Source organism: Nerophis ophidion, linkage group LG19 (assembly GCF_033978795.1).
Source record: "Nerophis ophidion isolate RoL-2023_Sa linkage group LG19, RoL_Noph_v1.0, whole genome shotgun sequence".
Classification (NCBI taxonomy): Eukaryota; Metazoa; Chordata; class Actinopteri; order Syngnathiformes; family Syngnathidae; genus Nerophis; species Nerophis ophidion.
In genome coordinates this window covers 5,039,504-5,049,503 of record NC_084629.1, presented here as the reverse complement: position 1 = coordinate 5,049,503, position 10,000 = coordinate 5,039,504, and the positions used below count along the sequence as shown (strand labels likewise).

Below are 10,000 nucleotides of genomic sequence, written 5' to 3'. Positions count from 1 at the left end.
AGATCACGGGTACAAGCGGCCGAAATGAGTTTCCTCCGCCGTGTGGCGGGGCTCTCCCTTAGAGATAGGGTGAGAAGCTCTGCCATCCGGGAGGAACTCAAAGTAAAGCCGCTGCTCCTTCACATCGAGAGGAGCCAGATGAGGTGGTTCGGGCATCTGGTCAGGATGCCACCCGAACGCCTCCCTAGGGAGGTGTTTAGGGCACGTCCAACCGGTAGGAGGCCACGGGGAAGACCCAGGACACGTTGGGAAGACTATGTCTCCCGGCTGGCCTGGGAACGCCTCGGGATCCCCCGGGAAGAGCTAGACGAAGTGGCTGGGGAGAGGGAAGTCTGGGTAACCCTGCTTAGGCTGTTGCCCCCGCGACCCGACCTCGGATAAGCGGAAGATGATGGATGATGGATGGAGTCCAAGTCATGTGACTTGAGTGTCCACACCCGTGATATATATATATATATATATATATATATATATATATATATATATATATATATATATATATATATATATATATATATATATATATATATATATGTATGTATGTATGTATGTATGTATGTATGTATGTATGTATGTATGTATGTATGTATGTATGTATATGTGTGTGTGTTATAAGATATCTATGGTTCTAGCATATATAATATATATCAGGGGTGTGGACTCGAGTCACATGACTTGGACTCGAGTCATGAATTTGATGACTTTTGACTCGACTTGACAAAATGTAAAAAGACTTGCAACTCGACTTAGACTTTAACATCAATGACTTGTGACTTGACTTGGACTTCAGCCTTTTGACTTGACATGACTTGCTACTTTCCCCAAAACCCAACGATTAGAAAGTTATTCAGGAGCGCTCCGTATTTTCCATTGTGTACGCGTGTTTGTCAACATGTGTGCGATGTTAGTGTGCGCGCTACCTGTCAGTACAACAGCCAATCAAATTACATCCACGTTATTTTCGTCACACAGCATTCAGCCAATCAAATTGCAGGAAAACCAACAAAGAAAAGCTCTCAAACAACCCGCCAGTGAGAAAAAATGATGCCAAAAATAGTTTCATTCGGGTATTAAAACCACGACTTGGTCAACAAAAAATAATTCCCGTATGCAAAAAAATGCGGTTCGAAGATTACAGACAGAGACGCAACAACTTCCAACTTCGTTCGACATTTCAAGATGCACAATGAAGGGTAAGTTTTGAATGTAAGCTAACATTTATTGGCTGAGTAATTAAACTTTTGTTTGCTGTGTAGTTAAATCAGTGAGGCTGTAAACTCACTGCTAGAACCATAGATATCTTAAAAGTGGACGCGCAGACGAGACGCGGGGCCGCCATCTTGGAGTGGTGATCCACTCCACTCAGTGCAATTCATTTGTCAGGAGCAATGAACTGTCAGCGCATTTCATTCATTTTACCTCACTAAATACCACTCATTTTCACCCCCCTTTTTGTCATACGTGTAACTATGATAAAGGACACATGTTTTGGCGTGTTCATAGTTTGCTTAACAGTAAGAGAATATTATTGTATGCTATAAATGACCAGACGTCCGAGATCAAAACTGGGAATAATAATCCCAGAGAAGGGGGGAAAAAACGGTCATCTATTTTTAAATTGAAGAAACAATATGATTAGGTTATGTATACATGCATATATCCTACATAAACAATGTATGAATACATTAGATATCCATATATCTTAGGGACCTATAGACTGTATCTCTGTTGCTGCAACAGCAGAGAGTTTATTCTGTCTTGACACTTTGTATTGATATTTTCTATTACATTCTTCCCTCAAATAATAATGTTTACAGTGATTGTTTTATATGTATTTTTTATGTATGTTGCTTTGGATAAAAGTGTCTGCCAAATACTTAAACATATACAGTATAAACACTTGGAAGTCTTTATATCAGCTGAAACCACCAATCTGTTTGACTAGATTCAGAATAAAACCAAAGTCTGTCCTACCCAACAATGTTAGTATTTGAATATTGTTACTTGAAGACTTATTCCTGGTTCCAATTATACTGTTAAGAGAGTATTGTCTTATGTTTTGCCTAAAATGAGAATGCATCATAATCAGTGGCGGCTGGTGAATTTTGTTTTAGGTGGGGCTGAAAGTTTGTAAACCAAATACTTGTAGGGGCGGGGTCATCTTCCCCCAGAAGATTTCTTTGTGATTTTCACATACAAATATTGAAGATCTTTGCTCCTTCTCAACTCTGTGGTGATATTCTTTTCACAAAATACAACCAATAGTACGTTAATGTTAAATCTTACTTATGAAAAGTAATCCCCCGATTCCTATTTTCAACAGTCCGCTCATTTGAGCAGGAAGACGCTACCTGTCAGTGTAGGCTGCTAGCCGGCACCTCGTCACCTCTTCAAGATGGCGGCCAAATTGCTCGTGTACTAGCAGCCAATGCTGCGTCTACTTATAAGATGTCTATGGTTATAACGTCATTGCAAACACGAAAATCTGTTGCGTCCACTGCAGTTCACTACTTTATTCATACTTTTTGTCAAGTGATTTTTTTCTTAAGCAGGGTTGCATGAGGTACCTACACATAACGTTACGTTGGTGAATGCATCACACACAGTAACGCAACGTTAGACGGCGGTCAGCAGCACCGCGTATTTTAGCCACCTACAAAAAGACAGACATAGTCAAATAAAGGTCAGTTAAAATGTATACTATATTAAGAATATGTGTACATATTGCATAGGGCCCTGACATCTAAAAAGTATGACTCTGTTCATTGTTATATTCATGTATTTGTTATGTTTTTCATGTGTACACACACATACAGTATGAGATGAGATCAATTAGTTAAGGTATGAACAGGATATAAACTGCTGTGGAACTACTTACAATGCAAAATGCCATGGAAATACAATGTTAACACGTTTGTGCAAATAAGTTCAGTTGCACTTGTTTTTTTAAAATGTGTTTATTCTGTAAAGGAATAAGTTAAACGTTTAAAATGACTGGTTAATATTGCTATTATGAAGGGCGATGTCAGCACTATTTTTTTCCTGCCGTTTCAAATGCACTTGTTTTAATAAATGCATACAGCATTTAAAAGCATACACAATCCGTGTAAATATATTAGTCTGGGGTTAAAAGGACTTGAAATGACTCGAAACTCAAAATGCAGGGCTTGGGACTTGATTTGAGACTTTCAAGTCTTGACTTTGGACTTGACTTGGGACTTGCCTGTCTTGACTCGAGACTTGAGGGCAAAGACTTGACTTACTTGTGACTTGCAAAACAATGACTTGGTCCCACCTCTATATATACATATACATTTATATATGTATATGTATGTATATATGTATATGTGTATATATGTATGTATATATATGTATATATATACACACACGTCCTTACGTAAAATCACCAGAATGATTGACAATTAGGAGGACCAATAGTCTAACCCTTTAACCCTTTATAATAAGCCACATTTAAATACAAACAAAAAAGTGCAGAAATAGTACAAAAACAGCACCACGCTGTTGTGAACGCATTTAAGTAAATAGAATAGAATGCAAAATAGAGGAGAAATATAACCTTGATGATAAATTGATCTGTAAACCTCATAAAAAATATACAACATAAAGTAGCAAGAAACACATCAATAATGAATAAAGCTAAATATGTTCTAGACCAGGGGTCTCAAACTCAATTTACCTGGGGGCCACTGGATGCAGAGTCTGGGTGAGACTGGGCCGCAAGAAAAGATTTCTAAAAAAAGTTTTAAATGTCTTTATTTTTATTGTCAACACAAAATAAAATCAAAATATAAATAGAGTTTTATAGTCATTATTGCAATGAACAGGTTCAAAGAACAACGAAATTGGAGCAGATCCCCTAAGGCAGTGGTCCCCAACCACCGGGCCGCGGCCCGGTACCGGCCAGTGGCCCGATTAGTACCGGGCCGCAGAATAATTTTTTTTATTAATTTAAATAAAATAAAATAAATAAATAAAAAAAATAAAAACTTTTTTATTTTTTTTATTAAATCAACATAAAAAACACAATATAAACTTACAATTAGTGCACCAACCACAAAAACCTCCCTTTTTCATGGCAAAAATTTCCCTTTGTCATGACAAAGAAAGAAAAAAAATAATGATAAATAAAAAAAAAAAAAGGATTCTGTTGCTTTCACTCATTTGCCGCTTATCCCATAACGCAGGGGTAGGCAAGCCAGAACATTGAAAGAGCCATATTAGACCCAAATAACAAAAATCGTCTGTCTGGAGCACATGGGAGGGGGAGGGAGGGTTTCTCTGCTTGCATCACACAAGTGACGTCAATGTTCGGCCCTTGAGAGCCACATGATTGGTAGATTACTTCAGCTCCACACACAACGCTGTCAAGCGCCATTCATACAAAACTCGTGGGCCGTGCTAACATTAAACTTTCATATTAAGGTGGGGGCCGCAAAATAATATCTCGCGGGCCGCAATTGGCCCGCGGGCCGCGTGTTTGAGTCCCCTGTACTAGACCAAAAATCACTTCATATTCTCTACTGCTCACTAATGTTACCATATCTGAGTTACTGCGTAGAAATATGGGAACATAATTACAAAAGTACACTTCATTCACTAACAGTGTTAAAAAAAAAGATCAGTTAGAATAATACATAATGTTGGATATAGAGAACATACAAACCCTTTATTTATTGAATCAAAGATACTGAAATTCCACAACAGGGAATTTGCAAACAACTAAAATTATACACAAAGCAAACTATAACCAGCTACCCAAGAATATACAACAGTTCTTCTCAACAAAAGCGGAGGAATATAATCTTAGAGAAAAATGTAATTTAAAACATTTGTACGCACGTACAACACTTAAAACTTTCAGTATATCTGTTTGTGGGATTAAATAATGGAATTGATTAAGCAAAGCAATCAAACAATGTACTAATATGATCCACTTCAAGAAACTCTTCAAACTTAAAGTGTTTTCAAAGTACAAAGAAGAAGAATCATGATAAACATTCTGAATTTATTGTTGGATTAATTGTAAATTAATTTATTTACAATTTGATAATGAAGAAAAATCAATTTCTCTCCTCGTACGTGAAAAGCAATCACTGGTTTGTCTTCTATTCTCTGTTTTTGTGTCTTTATAATGTCTCCTGGTATTTGACCCCGACATTTATTCATGCATCCATTCTTTCATTCTCAAAATAACCTTACTTATCATATGGAATACAACTTACTTCAACAATTATTTATTTATTTATTTTTATGGTGATACTTATGGTGTATATTGTGAATACATTGAGAACGGGAAGTGAACAAAAGTTTTTGTAACTTATGTAAAAGAAAAGGAGTAGGATTTAATCAGCTCTGCTTCTTCTTACGCCTTTTCGCTTTGAGTACCTTGAAGGTAGAAAAGCGCTATACAAGTACAACCCATTTATCATTTATTTAAATTGAGAACAGGAGGTGAACCAAAGTTATGTAAAAGAAAAGGGGTAGGAGGATTAAATGAGCTCTGTTTCTTCCTACTCCTTTTCGAACATGTTGAAAAGAGAAACTGAAAATTGTGATGTATTATGTTGTATGCTTGCATGTTCCAAATAAACTCAAACCTTAGAGAAAAATCTAATTTAAAACCTTTGTATGCTCGAACAACACTTAAATCCTTTAGTATATCAGTATGTGGAATTAAATCATGGAACAGATTAACCAAATAAATCAAACAAAGCACCAATAAGATTCAGTTTAAGAGACGGTTCAAACTACAAGTGTTCACAAAGTACACAGAACAAGAATTATGATGAACATCTTGAACCCTTTCTTTTAATTGAGACACATATTATTTATGTATTTAATATTTGTATGCTTACTATGGTATATTATTTACTTATTTATTTGTTCACTGCTATGTTAGAGAGAACAAGGAAATTGGATAAAATTGCTATGGTATGAAAAGGGGTAGGATGGAATAAGCTCTGCTTCTTCCTACTCCTTTTCGGACGTGCTTTGATGAAACGACTGGATTTGTGTGATGCATTACATTGAGAGATATATATATATATATATATATAAATATCCATCCATCCATCCATTTTCTACCGCTTATTCCCTTTCGGGGTCGCGGGGGGCGCTGGCGCCTATCTCAGCTACAATCGGGCGGAAGGCAGGGTACACCCTGGACAAGACGCCACCTCATCGCAGGGCCAACACAGATAGACAGACAACATTCACACACTAGGGCCAATTTAGTGTTGCCAATCAACCTATCCCCAGGTGCATGTCTTTGGAAGTGGGAGGAAGCCGGAGTACCCGGAGGGAACCCACGCATTCACGGGGAGAACATGCAAACTCCACACAGAAAGATCCCGAGCCTGGATTTGAACCCAGGACTGCAGGAACTTCGTATTGTGAGGCAGACGCACTAACCCCTCTGCCACCGTGAAGCCCTATATATATATATAAATAAATATAAATATAAAAAGGCTCACATAAGTTCCATAATTAATCCAAATTTGGAACACAGCGTCATAGTTTTCACAGCTTTTGTTTGTTAGGAGGTAGAAAGCGTTTTAAAGTAGAGTGCTAAGTCTTTTTTTAAAGGCACAAAAAACTGGTTGGTTATTGAGAAACTTACATTTATGAATATAAAACTTAGCCAATAGTATGAGTAGGGCTCTGAATCTTTGGGTGTCCCACGATTCGATTCAATGTCGATTCTTGGGTCACATTTCGATAATATGTAGATTTTTTTTTTTATTCGATTCTCGATTCAAAAACGATATTTTTCCGATTCAAAACGATTCCGTATTTATTCAATACATAGGATTTCAGCAGGATCTACCCCAGTCTGCTGACTTGCAAGCAGAGTAGTAGATAAAAAAAAAAAAGCTTTTATAATTGTAAAGGACAATGTTTTATCAACTGATTGCAGTAATGTAAATTTGTTTTAACTATTAAACGAACCAAAAATATGACTTATTTTATCTTTGTGAAAACATTGGACACAGTGTGTTGTCAAGCTTATGAGATGCAATGCAAGTGTAAGCCACTGTGACACTATTGTTCTTTTATTTATTTATATAAATGTCTAATGATGTCAATGAGGGATTTTTAATCACTGCTATGCTGAAATTATAACTAATATTGATACTGTTGATAATCATTTTTGTTTCATTACTTTTGGTTTGTTCTGTGTCGTGTTTGTGTCTCCTCTCAATTGCTCTGTTTATTGCACTTCTGAGTGTTGCTGTGTAGTGGTTTGTTGGATTGATAAAAAATAAATAAATAAATCGATTTAAAAAAAAAAAAAAAAAAAGAGAATCGATTCTGAATCGCACAACGTAAACAATTAAATTCATATTCGAATCGATTTTTTTCCCACACCCCTAATAATGAGGTTGCAAAGGTAAACATTTTTTTTTTTATTTTTTTTATACAGTGTAAATCCAAATAGCACATCTTTAAAACAAAGCACACATTTGTCATGAATTTTGTCCAGGATGAAACGACAGATGCCCTGCCGTAGTGATCGAGTTTTTTCACAAAAAAGGTGTTCAGACAGCGGCAGCACCTCCGTGTTATTAGCATGTCAATAATAAAAAATGTGGATTATTACGTGCAGAGGTTGCCCTCTAGTGGGTTCCTCGGACCACCACACACTGCCACTAGAGCCCGGATTTCTGGGTACCACACTGTTTTATTTTCCTCAATGTGGAAAGGCTTTTGCTTTCCAGCAAAATGTCTTTCTCTTTGTTCGTGTCTCTCTCTCTTTCCTTGGCTCCCACTCCAACACCAACAACGTGTCTCAACCCGGCTGCTGCTAATAAAGGTTACAGATGATTGGCTAACAAGGCCCACTTGGGCCATCCACACGGGGTTTCTACAGTAAATCCTTAAAAACATCTGTTTTTGGGTTACATAGAGGATATATAACTATTGTTATTACAGTAAATCCTTAAAAACAGCGGTGTTTGGGTTACATAGAGGATATATAACTATTGTTATTACAGTAAATCCTTAAAAACAGCGGTGTTTGGGTTACATAGAGGATATATAACTATTGTTATTACAGTAAATCCTTAAAAACAGCGGTGTTTGGGTTACATAGAGGATATATAACTGTTCTTACAGTAAATCCTTAAAAACAGCGGTGTTTGGGTTACATAGGATATATAACTTTTGTTATTACAGTAAATCCTTAAAAACAGCGGTGTTTGGGTTACATAGAGGATATATAACTATTGTTATTACAGTAAATCCTTAAAAACAGCGGTGTTTGGGTTACATAGAGGATATATAACTTTTGTTATTACAGTAAATCCTTAAAAACAGCGGTGTTTGGGTTACATAGAGGATATATAACTGTTGTTCTTACAGTAAATCCTTAAAAACAGCGGTGTTTGGGTTACATAGGATATATAACTATTGTTATTACAGTAAATCCTTAAAAACAGCGGTGTTTGGGTTACATAGGATATATAACTATTGTTATTACAGTAAATCCTTAAAAACAGCGGTGTTTGGGTTACATAGAGGATATATAACTGTTGTTCTTACAGTAAATCCTTAAAAACAGCGGTGTTTGGGTTACATAGAGGATATATAACTATTGTTATTACAGTAAATCCTTAAAAACAGCGGTGTTTGGGTTACATAGAGGATATATAACTATTGTTCTTACAGTAAATCCTTAAAAACAGCGGGGTTTCTGCCACTTAGACTATGGTTATTACAGTAAATCCTTAAAACAGCCATGTTTCTGTCACATAGACTATTGTTATTACAGTAAATCCTTAAAAACAGCGGTGTTTGGGTTACATAGAGGATATATAACTATTGTTATTACAGTAAATCCTTAAAAACAGCGGTGTTTGGGTTACATAGAGGATATATAACTGTTGTTCTTACAGTAAATCCTTAAAAACAGCGGGGTTTCTGCCACATAGACTATGGTTATTACAGTAAATCCTTAAAACAGCCATGTTTCTGTCACATAGACTATGGTTATTACAGTAAATCCTTAAAACAGCCATGTTTCTGTCACATAGACTATTGTTCTTACAGTAAATCCTTAAAAACAGTGGGGTTTCTGCCACATAGACTATTGTTATTACAGTAAATCCTTAAAAACAGCGGTGTTTGGGTTACATAGAGGATATATAACTGTTGTTCTTACAGTAAATCCTTAAAAACAGCAGTGTTTCTGTCACATAGACTATGGTTATTACAGTAAATCCTTAAAACAGCCATGTTTCTGTCACATAGAGGATCTTTGACTAGCATTTCTACAGTAGGTCCTTAAAACAGAACCTACTAAACCACCTGTTATATTTTCCATTAAGGCCCCCCCTCTTGGCACCTGGTCTTCTTCTCTTGGTGCTATGGAGGGGCGTCGGAGGGGAAGACAAGAGGCCCAACTTTGTCCTCATCATGGTGGATGACATGGGAATTGGGGATGTGGGTTGCTACGGTAACGACACCATCAGGTCAGTCAATAAAAAGAATGTTGCGTCACTGATGAAGTTGTTCATGGCCCCCTGTTTTATTTGTATCAATGTGTCTCTGTAGGACCCCCAACATAGACCGGCTGGCCTCGGAGGGGGTGAAGCTGACTCAGCACATTGCAGCCGCCCCTCTGTGCACGCCCAGCCGAGCCGCCTTCATGACGGGACGCTATGCTACCCGCTCAGGTCTCTGAAGGAAGACTTTTCACCGCATGTAGAGAAGACTTGGTCCCTTTTGTTGACGTGTGTTTCTTTGCAGGAATGGCAGGATCTGGCCGGTCCCAGGTGCTGTTCTTCGTCGCAGGTTCAGGCGGACTGCCACCCAGTGAGACCACCTTTGCTAAGAGGCTCCAGCAACAAGGGTACACCACGGCTTTAGTTGGTGAGGGGATCTTTATTTTCTTCAAAGTGTCATTTTGTGTGGTCCATTAAAGGCCTACTGAAATGAGATTTTCTTATTTCAACGGGGATAGCAGGTCCTTTCGATGTGT

At 37.3% G+C, this 10,000-nt stretch overlaps 1 protein-coding gene across 3 annotated transcripts in view; it reads left to right on the top strand.

Moving 5' to 3' along the window:
* arsh (arylsulfatase H) overlaps nt 1-10,000 on the top strand; it is a 136,170-nt gene that overhangs the window by 5,195 nt on the left and 120,975 nt on the right. For all 3 annotated transcript variants that reach the window (XR_009802878.1, XM_061879026.1, XM_061879027.1), the window contains exons 2-4: nt 9,348-9,491; nt 9,574-9,695; nt 9,769-9,891. Coding sequence is in view for 2 of the 3 variants with exons in the window: in XM_061879026.1 (XP_061735010.1) it covers nt 9,348-9,491; nt 9,574-9,695; nt 9,769-9,891 (389 nt within the window). In the remaining variant the exon portion in view is untranslated. The remainder of the gene's footprint in view (nt 1-9,347; nt 9,492-9,573; nt 9,696-9,768; nt 9,892-10,000) is intronic.